This window comes from Centrocercus urophasianus, unplaced genomic scaffold (assembly GCF_019232065.1).
Source record: "Centrocercus urophasianus isolate 14NV4802_14NV808 unplaced genomic scaffold, USGS_Curo_1.0 seq_13, whole genome shotgun sequence".
Taxonomy (NCBI): Eukaryota; Metazoa; Chordata; class Aves; order Galliformes; family Phasianidae; genus Centrocercus; species Centrocercus urophasianus.
In genome coordinates this window covers 35,028,417-35,045,449 of record NW_024884475.1, presented here as the reverse complement: position 1 = coordinate 35,045,449, position 17,033 = coordinate 35,028,417, and the positions used below count along the sequence as shown (strand labels likewise).

Here is a 17,033-nt window from a genome sequence, read left to right as displayed (position 1 = left end):
GATTATCCTAAAAAACCAGAAATAGTGGCTTCTGAATACCTAAATTCAATATAAAAAGCAAAAATATTACTCACTAGGGCAAATTTTTTGTTGAGGATCATCTGCTCCACCAGTGATGACTCATTGTGGAAGAGATGAGGCTGCATGTGACTCCACATATGGGGAAACCACCAAAACTCATCCACAGACCTCAACAGCAGGTCATCACCTTCATCTTCCTCCTCAGTGCCTGAGGAAAAAAAAAAAATAATAAAAAAAAATCATTGAAGTATACGTTATGATCTTACAAGTGTTTGAAGACGTAAGATGGAAATTAGTAGAACAAAATTTGACTTTCCAAAGTACTAAGGATTTTAAATGTTTCCAAGTACACATTCCTCTCCCTGAAGTAACCATAGCCAGGTAAAAGATTGGGTGATGTAATCTTTTCACAGCATTTTGAATGTATAGTACTGTCCTCCTATTCATGTGCTCTACCAATAACATTAGAAGCTAAGGGACAGAAGTCAGGAAACTGCATACAAGATAGTTTAGGATAAATGAAAAAACTGCAGCTCTTTATTGGTATTTATTCTCCAATCAAACTCCTTTTCCCTTTGTTACCTATGGTATGTTTACAGCAGCCTTTTGAAAACATTTTGCATAACACAATTGTTTTATCCTCCTTCTAATTCTTGCCATTCCAGTTACAACCTGTTCAGAAGTTCCCAGAAACCTGCATGTTCAAAGGTACCCAAAAGGTGCCTGGAGCTCACCGAGTTATTTCTCGGTCCTTGGATCTGCCTTTTCAGGTGCTCTCCTCATCTGTTCCTAATGATGCGGTGCCCTGCAACAGACCCTGCAGCAATTTCTAATCGCTATGCTGATTAATAGGAATTGTCTGGGCAGCAGCATGTAGCTGTGTTGCTCTCCAAGACCTCTCATGCTACAACTACATCAGTAAATAAGATGGTGACAGACCTGACCCTGAGCCAGCTGGCCAATTTGATGCTCACAAATTCCAGTCAGCAAGAGAAGCAGCTGCATCCCAGCAACGTGCTGGGAACAGGTCCTCCCCCTACTCCCTCCTAGAGTGCACACAGGAGTGTGGGGCTGGCCCAGACCAAGATCACTTCAGAGATTGTTCCCCCAACTCAACAGCAATGACTATTGCCTTCAGCAACATGCCTGCTTCTCAGCTCTAAATAATTTCCTAGCGGAGTGTCTCTGACAGCACTTCAGGGATGGGAAATGCCAGCGTACTGATCTGACAGATCAGGACAGATGCACCCCAATCCCTGAGCCCAGATACTTAAGTCTAGCCCCAGTGCACTTTTATTGATAGGCTAGTCCTGTCAAAGACTGCAGTATTTAAATAATTCCTTAATGGGTTGCCTTATAAAGACTGTATGAGCCGAACTTTGAAAAACTACAACTTAACAATCTTCACTGTGTGTCTGTCTGCTTCTACGCCATTCATTTCTACTCCTTACAAAGAAATCAACACAGTTTACAAATCCTCCTTCTCTTAGTATTTTGTAATACTCTTTTATTTTCCATTCTTTCAGCCTCTGTTTTCTCCATCAGTAAGGCCTTACTCTCACTAGCCCTATCAGCTTTCTCCTTTTTCCTCCAATGAACCTTATCAGACATGCCTTCGCTGTTGCCAGTGTTTAGTTCCTCAGAAGGAACTAAAATAATGAAGGAAAAACAGAGGCAGACATATATAATGATGTATCAATACCTGTAGGATCATTAGATTTTTTGACTCCATATGAGTCTACCTGGCCTTATGTCATGTTCACCTGCTACCAAGAAAAGAAACAGGAGTGGTTAAAGGTTGCAAAATAGCCATTTCAGGGAAAAATAATAATAATAATAATAATAATGTTTCTTTGAGAAAAGAAGAAAGCCCCAGCAAGAGACGGGCTGCAACAAATATAGGTTCAACTCATTGAGCTTACAGCTGGTAACTGGGTCAGTTTGTACTACAAACTTGCAATATCTTTGCCAGATCTTGGTCAACCAAAATAACAAAACCCACATGCAGTATCTGAGCTGTCAACTGAAACAAAACAAATAGTCTTGAAAGTACCGTTGCCTGCTGAGATACTGGCAGGTAATAGGCTTAGCAGCCAGGATGTTTCTGCCAGGCCATTCTAGACATGAGAAAGGAAGAGGAAAGGCTGGGAGTGGATGGAGAAAGTGATGCATTTAACGTGTGGAAGTTAAGGTACTGTTAGTCTCTTTGAATTGTGCAGGTTACACCTGGAAGGCAGAGGTCACTGCAAGTCTAGCTGATCTCTGCTGAGCCCAAAAGAAATCTGTGGAGGGACAGTGCTTCTGTTCAGCTTTGAGCTCTAAGTAACAGACTTCTTAACATGGCAAGTAATTGTGACCAAGGTACACAGCTAAGCACAAGAAGAGTTATGCACTTCCATCTTCTATTCAACACGCACAGCAATCAAGCCCACTCAAGTTCTTTGTAACTCCAGTTGTGAATAAATCCTGTTTTTTTTTTTTTTGTTTCCTATGTTATCTTTTCTATTTTCATATTAACATCCTTGAACTATGACACGACCTTGTATTGTCTTTTGACTCTCTTTCAGGCTCTGATGTTGTCCTATTTTTCAAGTACGCCTTTTCCTATTTGTCAGTAGAAACCACCTGCTTCTTCTCTATCAAATCCTAATTGATACCTTAACTTTTACTTCTTTGTAGTTAAGTATGAAGAAGTGGTTTAAGTATAAAATTATTTTAATGGATAAAATGTATTACTATGGTATCTCTACAGTAGAGGTCAAACTATCCAGACAGATGAACTTTGGTTGATCAACAGATTGCTCAGTAAAATCAACAGAACATTTCATTTGATTAGAGCCATTTATCACAACAACAGGTCAAAAGGAACTGAATAAAAGGCAAGGAGGAACTCAATCTATTCTGCAGCGCAGACTTTACTAGAAATTTCAGATTCTTCATCCTGAGATGTTTCTGTACCACCTAAATTCTCCATGCATTCTATGCATGGATGCTGTGTAAAATATTAAATTCACCTACGTGCTCCTCTCCCTCCACTTCCTGGGACAGGTTCTGCAGCAGTTCTCTAGATGAAATTTCTTGTCCTTTGAAGTATGAAGAAACATTAAGAGAGTTTATTTCACTCTTAGGACTGATTTCACTGTTATCCAATGACACACATGTAAGATGTATAAATCCTACAAAAAACTGTCATCCCAGACTGGACTGGCTTTAAGTTCTCTTGGTCCTGTGTCCAGGCTTGTCCTGGCTTGTGGGAGGAAAAGGAACATTCCTCTTTAGTCTTTGTAGTCTTTTTAGTCTTTAGTCTTTATAGACTCTATCTACATGATTAGTTTCACAGAGACTACAGCTCAAACAAAGGGTTAATCCAGAATAGCAACTTTAGAAGAAAAATATTTATTTTATATATCACACAAATTATGTCCCAAAGAAACATGGAAGAAAGAACATCATAGTACAAAGAACACCACCAAAATGAAAGTAATTTTAGTTTTCCATTCTTACCTGTGTGATAAAATTTCCCTGAAAATCCCAGATTGAAAGTAAAATTTGTAATCTGAGTTCTCAAAAGATTCTGAGTGTCAAGCAAAGCCTGAAAAATAAACCAACATATAACTGTAGAAAACTACACTTGGTACAGAAATTAAATATAACAATATAAATAGTTTTAAAGGCATACATCTTTCCTTTTTTTTTTTTTTTTCTCTCTATGTAAAAGTAGCTCTTTATAGATTACAATGATATATTTTGATTATCATTAAACGATTAAAGACAGCATGCAAACTGCATCATTTCTCTCATAAACATGACTATCTACTAAATACTGCCCTGGATAATTAGATTGGGAAACAAAGGCATAAAAAAACTTTCCCTGATAAATCAATCTGAGTTATCACAGCCAGGACCAAAATTCCAATCTCTTGTGTCCCAGACCACTGCTCTAATTGCTCGGGTGAACAGCATTTATTAGAGTTATGTTTCTCTAGATCAAGTCAAGTAAACACTGCATTTTATTCACATTCACAAAAAAATCCAGAAAGACAGAAAGAAGCTAAATTAAACTTATTCCACAACAAAGAACTTAATCCTATCCTCAAATTCTGACTCACTTCTCAGACAGTTATGATACTGTCTGTCAGCATAAATGTACTTTCACTAAATTAGTACAAACAAAAAACAGCATGTAAAAGGAAAGGGAAAAGCTGTTACTCATCAGATACAGCTTCAGCGTTTGATTTCAATATGCTCTTCTTGATTTGTCACTCCCAAGATTTAAAGATTACTTCAAGGAGTTATCTCCCCAGATTCTTCTACTCTTCTGTTGTTCACTATTTCAGTTCTCCAAATGTAACAAAACCCAGCTCCCCGATATAAAACAAAAATCACACAAAACAACAACAAATATCTAGAAAGTAACAACAAAACTGAAGAATAAACAGCCTCCTCTAGAATGACACTCAGAATGCACATTCCTTTGCCTACTTTCAGGTGAGCATTTGATAGCTGCTTTTTAAAGAGCACTCGAGTTTTCAGGATTTGAGTGCACACAGCACAGCTGCAGGACCACGACAGCACACACACACACAGGAACAGGTACTTGTGCCGACTGCTAAGTAGTAATGCCTTGGAAAGAAAGGGAAATTTTTATGTCAAAGATCAGCAACGAGTTTTCAAAGGCAGCACTGTACTACCACAGTAGTAATAAAGTTATTAATAATAATACCACTGTCAAAATTAAGAACCTCTGAGCATGTTGTGAAATGCTAAGAATTTAAAAATCACAAAAACCATCAAAATAATGGAATATTTTAAAAGGTACAAAGGTTGAGTAGGTATGTCAAGCTTGTTTCCTTGAACTATCCTACCTACAACACTACAGGGATAAAACCTAGGAAAAGATGACATGAACAGGAACTCTCCTGCACCCAAACTAAAAGCAGCCTGAAGGAAGAAACAGTCATCCCCATCAACAAAATGACCACAGCATGTATCCCTGTTTCTGCTCTGCTCTCCCTCTGCAGTGCTGAGCCTTTCCACCTACCCCCACTGGGAGACAGCAGGAGCACAAATGCAGGCACTCTCCAGTCCTCTTACTACCCCGTTCATCACTGATCAAACAGCCCATCGGTTCCATTGCAGCAGCACGGCTGGGAAAGGCACAGGGTGAGGCCATGGCCTGAGGCCTCAGCAAGCAGATAATGCTCTGCCTGGTTCTGGGAAGCAGGTGTCTGAGGAAGCCAGTTAGTAGCAAGAGGAGAAAGTCCTTTTTGTCCTCATCCTGAGGGGCTACAGAACTGAATCTTGCTGACATGGCAGACAGAATGAGTGCTATCAATTCTGAGTCATCGTTAGTGCTTGCCTAGCTTTTTTTTTTATTTATTTCAGCAGAACAGAGCACTATGAGTAAGCATATTCATTAAATCTACATCCATCACAAAACTGAATCTCTGAAAGAGCTACCACATTTCTGCCTCCCACTTCTAGAGATCTGCTCAGGTCAGGAAGGGCATCACATTGCTTTCCCATCAGTTTGCCTCTCCCATGTCCTCACTGTCCAGCTCCAGCAGCAGCAGTGAGGGAGGCTCCAAGGAACAGCAGCTGTGCAGCAAAGATCATTTTTCACCACAAAGGAATGCCTGAAAAACATTCTGCAAACAACGGCCTTGCTAAAGGAATGAGTAAAATGGAGCACAGAATAGAGATAATTGAAAACCAGCTCAAGACTTCTGAAGTGGAACAAGAGAAATCTTCCAACACTGTAACAAAGGCTTTTGCACAGGCTGATGGCAAAGATCACTGGGGAGACTCCTCATTCTAACAAAAGGTAGCAAATCTACAGAAGATATTATTAAAGCCATCCTTGAGCTGCCAAGAACCGATTCCATGAAAATTTTACCTTCTGAGGGAGACATGCAGTTAAAAACATGGGAGGTATACCGTACAGCTACATGCTTCTTATGTTAACAGTATGCAACTTTGAACGTGAAATTCTGAGTACAGTTTGACAGCAAGATGACATGAATGGGCTACAAAACTCTTTTCCTCTGAATTGAGTTCAACAGGCCCCAATGGAAGAACATAACAGACATTTAGAAACTTCCAAAATATTATTCTGAAGGTGTCTGCACACCAGGGAAGTAGGCTCCTCAGCAGCCCAGCAGGTAGGCAGATCTTCAGATCTTCCTGAACCGTATGACTTTCAAGGATTTTAGGGAAAAAAAAACCAAAAACAACAACACTACATTCACGGTGATAAAAGTTTAGTCACACAGGCTTTGGGATAAAGCACAGTCCCAAATGAGCAATTCTGACTGATGAGTATTTCTAAAATTTTAATAACAAATGTATTTCCTTAAAGCTATCTGCCCCTCACAGAAAACTCTGTAGAGGACTACCCTGCGCAGCCTCTAGCAAGGTTTCATTTAAAAATAAATTCTTTATATTGCATTTACTGCCATGGAGAATCAGCTTTTCAACTATGAAGCACTGGGAACAATTTTTGAGCTGAAGGCCTTATCCCTTACCTTTCTAACAACTTCTCAGCTTCTGAGTCCCAGTCTAATCTCCAGACAATGGAACAACAGAAAAGAAAGAGAGAGACTAGAAATGCTCAAGAAAGGCTGTTCAGAAGGAGTTTGCTGCTGCAGTTCTGGGTATGCTGTAGCCACCGTGGCTGATAGGACAGCCATGACTCCAGGTTCTCAATCAGCGGCTAGGAGCAGGGTAGGAAAAAGTCATGACATCTCCATAATAATATAACTCAGCGCTTAGTTAGTTCTTCACTGGGAGTTGGTATTACTGGTGTAACTAGCACCTTCTCCCATTGACTGCCTGGGGGTCATCAGTCACAGTAGGAAAGCTCTGCTTCCACTCCTCACTGATCTCCTTCCATCACAAATTACACAAACCTCTAAAGGAGATCTGGATTTCACTTTCTACAGAATGAACTTCAAAAGTGATCTCTCTGGTTTTTTTTTTGGTCATGTTATTTCCATTAAAATCAACAGGAGATGTTCTGCTAAATCTAACACCGCTGTTTGAAAATGTATCAACTGATAACCAACTGCATATCTGCTCACCTGCTCCATCCGCAGAAGGAGGGCACAGCCCTACTGTGAACCATCTTTTGTACAGATAAGCTGAGATAACATTTGAGTTGTCATGCCTATGATTATTTTCTTGGTAACTTGACATTTTACTAATCTTTCAGGTTCTAAAAACAAAATGTTAAAACTCAGGAAAAATATATAGTAGCAGATGGCAGGGACTGTTACTGTGAGTTTCTACCAGAAACAGAAAGAAGTAAGGGTGAGGAAGAGCCTGAAATTTTATTTCTAATCCTATTCTATACACTGAAGGTAAGCTGGTGATATTTTCTTTATTTTACAATTGTTTTACAAAAAGCCCCTCTGGGTATGAGCTGTTATATAAATATGCTAGTACCAAAGATTGTGTTTTAAAAAACATCCAATAAAATCTTTCTGTTTATAAATAATTACTTACTCCATTTGTTATACTTCTACTGGTACTGTAAGGAAAATAAAATTGCTGGCTGTGTAATCACTATTACATGTACAGCTACAATGCAGTAGTTAATTTTAAACTTTTCCTAGCTCACACATTAGGTTTAGGAAATTTATTTTGCCAGCAATCAAATGTGAGAATTCAATATAGGATGAGAGATCCCTTTGTTCACCAGTAGTCCAAAACAGTCTCAGAAAGAGGCCCTGTTTACAATCCAAGCAATAGACAAAAAATGTTCTGAGAGTAAGACAGAGCTCTTCTAGTCCTTGCATCTGACATGTTTATAGTATAACAAAAGGAGAATAAAGAATCACAATATGTTGTAAACAAAGTCAGATTCTCAGGTGATTAATCAGCATGATCCCATTTAAGTTACTTCAATTTCACTTTTGATGAAGCTTCTAAGCAAACATAAGCTGCTATAATTGCCAATGTTATGTTATCAGTCAATACCAGTGAGGAACTTAGTTAAACAAGAGTTTAAGGGAAAATGTGTTCTAAGATCACAAATGCAACAATAGAAGCCAGGAGAACTGTTTCTGAATGAACATGAAAAAGTATGAAAATTCCTGCCTTTGTAAGGATGACCTCCTTTCTTGAAAACTAAATTTTTAAAAATCACTTTTTATTCAGAAATTTCTACTTCGTTTACAAAGGAAACAGCTTTATTTCATTTTTCTCACCTTGTAGACAGGACAAACAGAGGCACAGACTGATGACAATAGGTTGTCAAAAGATTTCAAGCTTTTTCTCAAGTAAATCAGCAGTAAAGCCAAGAATAAAACTCATATTGCCAGAACTTGCTTCCCATCTCTGCAGTCAGGAAACCATTCTTCCTCCTGTTCTCAAAATGCCTCTTCACATGAGTTCCCATTATAGCCTGTTATGGAGATGTCAGAAGTGTCAACTTGCCTTCAGTAAACAGACGGTAGTAATTTCTTCAACATCAACAAAGTCTTCTATCCCAAACATCTCAGCTTATCAAATATATTAATCAAGAATGCTTTAGTCTTGTTTCATGAAGAAGGAACTATTTTGTGCTTCTGTAGTCATATCAACATATTTCTGACCATTTTTTCTACTCAAAAGCTGCTAAAGAACTCAGACACTTGAAAAGTAAAACAGTTCATAACTGTTAATTTTTCTTGTACTACCTAGATTTTAACTAAGTTAGCAAAAGGTAGACATAGCTTCAAATGCTGCAGCATCAAGACACCAAACTTCAATTCAGAACATTTTTCCAAGTCAGTAACAAAAGGAAGAAAGACTGGCAGGGAAAAATCACAACACTGAGCTATCTCCTCCCTCATTTTTTCAGAAAACAAATCTCTTTTCAGGAACATATACTTTGCTGTTTCACATACTATCAAAGGAGTCATTGAATTACAAATTATTTTGCTTCTTTAATCATACTGGCTTTTTATTAAAGGCAAAGACTTTTTGAAAAGTTAAAACAAATTGGTATGAAGTGTAACGTGAAAGCACAGAGTTAAGTAGTGAAGCACCTTTTTAGGTGCCTGGATGCAGAAGTAGTTTAAACTTCTTTTAAAGCACCGTGCTTCAGCAATTCAACAATCACTACTTGAAACCTCCCATTTGTATTTCGGGGTCTGCCTTACCATCTTTTGCATTCCAGTCCTAGGCTATGAGGCGCTAGCAAGGTGTGCAGAGTTAGACGTGAGACAGCCCAGCACAGTCCATACCAGAGACAAACTGCCTCTTGTTTTGGGGTTTGCTCTGGCACTTCTGAGATTTATAGAATAAAAGGAAGGACGGACATGCTGCCTAAAGGGAGAGAGCAGTGAGGGAGGAGTAGGGATCCACAGGAAATGTTACAGCAGTGTGATAAGAAGCTGAAAGTGAGCCCCAGTGATGCGGTGACAGCAACCACTGAGGAACTACGGCAGTGAAGGCAGCAACAAGAATCTGGGATCTATGGAGGCAATGGAAGGCAGCACAGCAAGGAGAAACATAAGGCAGTGTCAATAAGGGTCCATCCCACATGGCTGAGAATCATTATTTTATTAGACAGACTATTTTACTTCTGAGAAAAAACATTTCCCTCAAGATACATTATGTATTTTAGAACATCATTAAAATTCAATGTCTATTCTTTCTGGATTTCCAAGATTATCATTCTGACACCTATTACCATAAACATTTAATCTATGCAGGAGAAAGAATAATTGCTTTGGGTATAGCAGGTTTATCTGAAAAATATTTTGAATACCCTTCAGACAAAAGGAGAAGAATGATTACATTTTCTCTTTGCATTCTATTAACTGTGCTGTGCTACAGAGAGGGTAAGAGACGAAAACAAAAAAAAAATCTTCAGACTTTCCAGCAAAATGTTCAGATGCCAGAGACCATAAATTATAAATAGACTCTAAACTGTGTGTGGAGAGGATACTGCTCTACAGTTTGGCAGAAGCAAGTCATCTAATAGGACACAATCCAGCAGAGGTATAAAGACTGCTGAAACAGAGCTGGAAAAACTAAACTGATTATAATTATGTTGAAGTTTATAACATAGCATATTCTATGTGAGCTGAAGACAACTATGCTTGCTATTTTGTACAAAATATTAAAAATTAGGGAAATAATGTTTCTTAAGATGCAGTGACTTAAAGAAAAATTATTCTCTGAATTCCAAAATTTGATTCTAGATTTTGAAAAGTCTGCCAGGTCCCTTAAAAATAGGACAATTTAATTAACAGTTTGAAAGTACCATATGCCAGCAAGAAGCCTATTTACAGAGAACCATGGCAGAATTTAAAACTAAAAATGTGTGCAAAAAGTCTTTGGAGGAGACTAAATCTTATTATTTAAAAATTAGTATGGTTTACTGACAGCTAGCTTCTACCTTCAGCAATTACATTTTTAAATTATCTAACAGAAATGCCTTACAGCCCAGGTGTTTAATGTGCAGGACAGGCAAAGCTGTCATTGATTGCATTAGGTGGGACTGTGTGTCCCCAGTCATCCACTTGAGGAGCTTAACTATATATAACATAGATTTCTATAGGAGATTTCCTATAGTATTACGGACCATATTCGACAAGTAAGGAAGTTGGTGCAAATCTTTTCAATAAATTCTATAAACACCACTAACTCAGCAACCCAGCTGCTCTTCAAAGCATTAATAAGATAAAAGAGAAGGATGAAGCCTGATGATGTGCGTTTTGTTGCTTTTTTTTCAGTATCCAGTATGAGACACTGAATCTGATTTTCAAAAAATTCAGGAGAGACCCCTACAGTTTGTATGCATAGGTGCTGTAACTGCACAAACATGCAATCCTGATTATCAGAGATAGGGATCCGATTTTGATATCCTCTAAAGAACACCAAAAACAAACCAACCAACCAGTGACTTCTGATGCAAGTCATCTGAGATAACATTTTCCAAAGTTTTCCATAAGAACACAATTTTAATGTTGCTGGGACTTCATTTGGATATTTTTTGTATCATGTAAAAACAACCCTGATGATGGCCCAATTATGCACTTTCAAGTAATTAGGCTCTTTCATCCCAGATGTATCATTTATGCAATCAAGAGATTTCAGAAATACTTTTGACTAAGTTCTATCACCAGCTTTCACTTCTTGGAGGTTGAGATAGCAGCTAATGAGAATAAGCTAATTATGACAAGGTAAATTGAAGATTTTAAATACTTGGTGCCAATAATATTTAATAAAGTAATGTAATTATCATGCTGTTTTCAGGATTCTGCATGGAATTCTGCAATTAGTAGCTCTTAATTAAACTGTACTTTGATGAAAGAGGTGACTATCACTAAACAGCTAAACGATCTCATTATCCTACAGATAACTGAAATAAAGCCCTGCATTTCTTTTAATTAAAAGTCAAAAAACCTAGGCCAATTGAAGTAGGGTATCTATTAGTTCTACTAGTCCATATGATATTTTTCCTGGATTTTGGTCAGACAATTCAATGGAATACTTACCGGTTCTTTCATTCACAGCTCATGAAACAGCACGTACAAAAAAGTAAATTCTCAGAGTATAATACAACTTAAACTGAGAGCAAAGCAACTCTAAAACACATTTAACATCTCCTTGTATTCATCCAGTTAAAATTCTTGTGATCTGATGATTTTTGTTGAACCAGTCAGTGTAACTGGAAAACAAGGTCTGTTACCCACAGTACAAGAATTTAGGCAGCCATGCCACAAAACAGCTCACACTGTTCAGCTGCCTCAGCTCTGAGCATGACTGGCCATCGCTTAGTGTGACAGAATAGATCAGCTCCTATTCCAGTTCACTTCTTGGCAAATAATGTTGTCAATTTTGCACAATATTTTGTCAATGATATTAGAACATCATGGCTGTCCAATGGGTTTTTAGTAACCCAGCTCATTAGCACAGGTTAAGGAATGGCCTGCTGGAGATTAGCTCTGCGAAGGACCTGGAGGTCCTGGTGGACAACAGGATGGCCATGAGCCAGCAGCATGTCCTGGGGTGCATTAGAAAGAGAGTGGCCAGCAGGTCAAGGGAGCTGACTCTCCCCCTCTATTCTGCCCTGATGAGGCTACATTTTGACTACAGTGTCCAGTTCTGGGCTCCTCAGATCAAAAAAGGCAGGGATCTCCTAGAAGGAGCCTGGAGGAGGGCCACAAAGATGATTAGTGTCCTGGAGCACCCCCTGTATGAGGAAAAGCTGAGTAACCTGGGTCTGTTCAGCCTGGGGAAAAGATGACCAAGAAGGGATCTGATAAAAGTTTACAAATATCTAAAGGAAGGTGGGAGGCAAATGGATGAGGCCAGGCTCTTCTCAGCGGTGTGTACCAACAAAGCAAGGAGTAATGGACTGCACATGGAAAGTTCCATACTAAGACACAGAAGATCTTTATGGTGGGCACCATAAAGGGTGCTCTTTAGGGTGACAGTGCACTGGAACAGGTTGCCAAGAGAGGTTGTAGAGTCTCCTTCTATGTAGATATTCATGACTCGTCTGGACTCTTACCTATGCAATCTATTGTAGGGTACCTGCTTTAGCAGGGCAGTTGGACTCAATCTCTTGAGGTCCTTCCAACCCCTGTGACTCTGAGATTCTCAGAAAGGACACAAATATTACTCAAACTCCTAATACTGTATTCATTGTCAACATCATGTTTGTCTCTTATTTAATGTTTCCTCATATGCCAGCTCCAGCTTTAGCTTTTACTGCTGCCACCAGACACAGCAGTCAGTGTTTGGCTGAAGGAGGAGGGCTGCTCCCCAAGCAGGGCTGTGCTTCACACCATGGACTGGCCACCACCTTCCATAAGGCAAAGTGTGTGCACTCCTATTCATCACACACTGCCTGGTTCAGGTGCTAGAGGCCCTTGCACCCCAGCATGTGACTCTGTACAGCCACTGGATTATGAAAATATCCAGAAGATTCAATACTGGAAGAACTTCCAGGCTTCTTTTCTCAGCAGAAGGGACCACAGTGGCCTCACAGAGCAGCAGCTATCATTACATCGACCCCATTCACATGCATGTCAGTGGCTGTATCCAAAATGACAGTGATTTTAGAGATGCAAGTTAGATTTCAGATCCACCTTTTCACTCACTGCTGGCACACAAAACAAAAAATTTTTGTCATAAAACTTGTTTTCTTATAGAAATTTGTCTCTGAAATCTACTCTTATCATTCAGTAGTTTGCATTTCATCCCACAGTGCCAGCTGAGGCTTACCTCCCCTTTGGGTTTCAAAAGCCCTGCCTTCCTTTTCCACCCTGTCCCCCACATCCTATCTAGAAAAATAAAAGACGGTCTGCACTATCACTACTTTCCAGTCATAGACTGACGTGCCAGGGGACGTCAAAGCAAAGGGACAAAAGCAGAGCTCACTGAAATCTATTTTGGTACGTGCATTGATCCTCATACATCCTATTCCACTGATTTCCTGGCATCTAGGAGGAATCCAACCATCCTTGAGAGCTGTCCATATCTGTCGAGTTGGAATGAAACTGGCAGGCTCAAAAGTTGTTGGGTTGATGGATTGACAAAGGCAAAGAGAGCCATCATAAATGATTTTTTCTGGAAAGGAAAGTTAAAGTACGGTGTCACTATTGCGTACATCAAGTACCAACCATCTGTGAATACAGCCTTGTGAACAAGCTTCAATCTGATTTATTTTGTCAGCACTAGTATTCTCTGAATCTCAGTGTTGGACCCTGGATAAACATGGATTGAGCTGCCTCCTAAGTTGAAAAGCTTGGCCTTCTTCAGTAGAATTTTAAATAAACAGGATTTTGAAATGTTGACCAAGTTATACTGACAAACACAGCTCAACAGTGGGTGGTATTTATCTGTTTTTCTAGACCATACAAACTTTAAAGCATATAAAATTTTACAAGACTTTTCCAGTAATTAGAATCAACTAACACTAGCTACAATTGCAAAATAAATTGCTATGTGTTCACAGTAAAAGTCGAATCACGGGCTAAGGAAGAACACGCTGTAATTTAGATAGCTTGAAAAATAATACTGGACATTGCATACTGTTACCAGACAAAAAGAGAGAGAGGTCTGGTGTTCGCCACATTATACTTTTTTTTTTCCCCTTAAGGGTTTTAGACAAGCACAATAATATTGGTGCTAATACTTTGTTTAACATCTTAGAGAATAAAATAAAGCACAAATCAACGAAGACTTGCACTCTCTTCATTCAGATTACAAATAGCCTGTTGCTCGCCCTGCTCAAACAAGTGTAGCAGAGCTAGCACACCACTGTCATGCAGAATAAATGAACCATACCATGGGCTGGGCAGCATGCAGATGTTACAGCCTACTCAGAAATATATTTCTTGTTCCTCCCCCAGCGGCAGCAAATAGATGTCCAAGCTGCTCTTATTGTCTTGCCTATGCAAAAATCTTTATCTACTCACCTGTCCATCTCCCTCCCTTGTCTTGGATGAGCTGATGTATAAAGACTTTTTCCCTCCTTCTTTTTATTAGTAGTTTCCAAGTTGCTGAGTGAACTTTCTCTGTTACGTCAGCACTGGTATCAAATAATTGGTAGAAAATGAATAAGCAGGCAAGGAAGGCTGGCACAAAAGAGCTGACAGAAAACACAGGGCTTGAGAAGAGTTATGATTATATGTTGTCAACACAGAGAAGACGTAAGAACTTAAAATAGGGTAATCAAAATTTGGACAGCTTCATTGACTCCTACATAGCACCTGGTCTAGGAGAAATACTTCAGCAGAGATAAAAAAAAAAAAAAAATTAAGATCTTGTTTGAAACATGGGACAACTGGTAAGACAAGCATAAGGGGATTATTTAGTTTGAATAGTTAATGTATCTCTTCTGGTTTTGCATAACTGGTCTCATTTCTAAAGTACAAGATTATAGAAACTAGATGTAGGTAGGTAAATATCCCCACCTGACTAAATTCTACACCTAGGGAACTCAAATCGACATACAGGGATCCAAAGCGAGCTTTGCATTTCATTACACTGTAAGAGACTGAGAGTACATATCAGTACAAATTCCCCGCCAATATTATATTGCTTCCATATTTCATCTTCTCTTGCTAAATTTAATTTTTAAAGACTTACATAATCCTTCTAGTTCCTTTCAGATACTACCCTCTGTTCAACTACATGAAACATGCTATTATAAGGAACTTTTACTGGCTGTTCAGCCAAATATCTCAGTGCCTTACATGAAGTAATTCTTATCCACCTTCACTGCTTACAGTCTGCAAACATCTGCAGCCTATTGCTTTCTGCTTTGGTTATCATCACTTGCCAAGTTCCCTAGCCTTTACTTTTTCAGTCCTAACTCAGAAATTTCCTGACTGTCCCGGTGTCTCTGTCTAAGCAGTCTCTAGATGTTTCTAATTCAGTGCTGCAGAAACTGAACACAATATTCTAGAAATCTCTTTGGTCAGAAAGATGAAGTACTTTCCAACTGTAAAATATTATTATTTATTCCCAGGATTACAAACATACAGTCAACCTACTGAATTTCTTTCACTTTGTTTTGTAAGCATGACCATGCAGAATAAATCATGCTGTGGCACTGACATCTCCCAGACTGAATGAGAGAAAAGAATGGACGCTTTCCATGCAGCTGCTCTTGTAAGAGCAGCTACTGAAATACTGTCCCACTTCTACCCTCATTTTTCTCTTTCAGCCATATTGTGCTTTCTTGATACGACTGAAATTCTGCAAAGATGTCAGGGCCAATCTTGATACTGTTTTACAGTTAACTGCTTTGATTTCTATAACTGTCTGCATCGCATTTCAATCTGTTATTTGTGAAAATTTTATTCCATTCCATTAGCAGAAGGAATTGGACAGCAAGCTCATCATTTGAAAAAGCCCAGAATAATTCTTTTAGCTCGTTTGGCAATGTATCTCTACAGTTGTACTTGCATTGTTATTATTTGTATTACCAAAGTACTTTTCACAGCACGCCTTCAGCATGCTCAGAGACTTCATAAAGAAAGTTGCAAACAGAACAAAAAGAACCTCTGACACGAGAGCCTGTAGCGCATGGAAGGCGAGGGCCGTAGAGGGTAGTTCCGGGGTACACTGCCAGTAGGCTGGAAAGCAGTTCCAGCACACAGCCAGTCCTGAATTAGGATGCCATGCATGCCACAGAATGTTAGAATCTTGCCTCAGGTTTAGTGCATTAACGCAGAGAAGTTACTTACTGAGCTTTGATTTCCCTCAACTTCCCTTTTTCTTTTGCTCTCAAGATGCTGTTATTCAGTGAACAACAACAGATAGCCTTGAAAGTACTGATCTTGAAACCCTGAAAAAGCTTTTTCAGCAGAGGCAAATTATCCAGCAGATTTGAATGTCTTACATTGCATACTAAGGTTTCAATATGTCCTGACTCATATTTCACTTTATAAGTTTTAGAATGGCAGGTTTTGCTTTCCTACCATATGGAACAAGCCAAACCAAGCTGAGCTTAGGTTATGTTGACTATATTCAAAGCGTGCAGAATTACATGCGTTCTCATCTCATCCATGAAAACATTCACATGTATTCTTAAATTACAAGTTTCTGAGAAAAGGAAAGGAGACAGAACTTGCTAACTACATGGCTGTGAACCAAAAATGATCACTCAAGTATGGCATGTTGGCTGGACATAAGCATTTGGTGTGGATTTCTCTGTAAGTGAAGACTTATATTCAAGTGTAAAGATATCTCTGGATAACAAACTGTCAAGGGAAAAGTAGAAGCAGTGCAAGAAGGAGCTATATGAGCATAGCTACTTAACATAACTAATACATTAGTAATTGATATAACTTAATATAAGTAATAACTACTTAATATTGAAATAGAATAGCTAAATGGCTCTTACAGGGCACAATTCCATCAATAACAGCAATGAAAATACAAAAGGCAGGCACCACTGGTAAGAAAATTCATTCAGCCTAAGGATGGATATCAAAGCATTCGCTACTAGAGAAAAAGAGAATTAAAAATGAAAAAGGTTTCCACAACTGCTAGAAACATAT

At 38.8% G+C, this 17,033-nt stretch overlaps 1 protein-coding gene across 1 annotated transcript in view; it reads right to left on the bottom strand.

Moving 5' to 3' along the window:
• The window catches only part of LOC122156977 (bifunctional heparan sulfate N-deacetylase/N-sulfotransferase 3), a 61,834-nt gene that overhangs the window by 35,152 nt on the left and 9,649 nt on the right, over positions 1-17,033 (bottom strand). Inside the window, exons 2-3 of the mRNA XM_042812303.1 lie at positions 3,526-3,613; positions 75-229 (exon numbers count right to left, since the gene is read on the bottom strand). Of these exons, the coding sequence (XP_042668237.1) occupies positions 75-229; positions 3,526-3,613 (243 nt within the window). The remainder of the gene's footprint in view (positions 1-74; positions 230-3,525; positions 3,614-17,033) is intronic.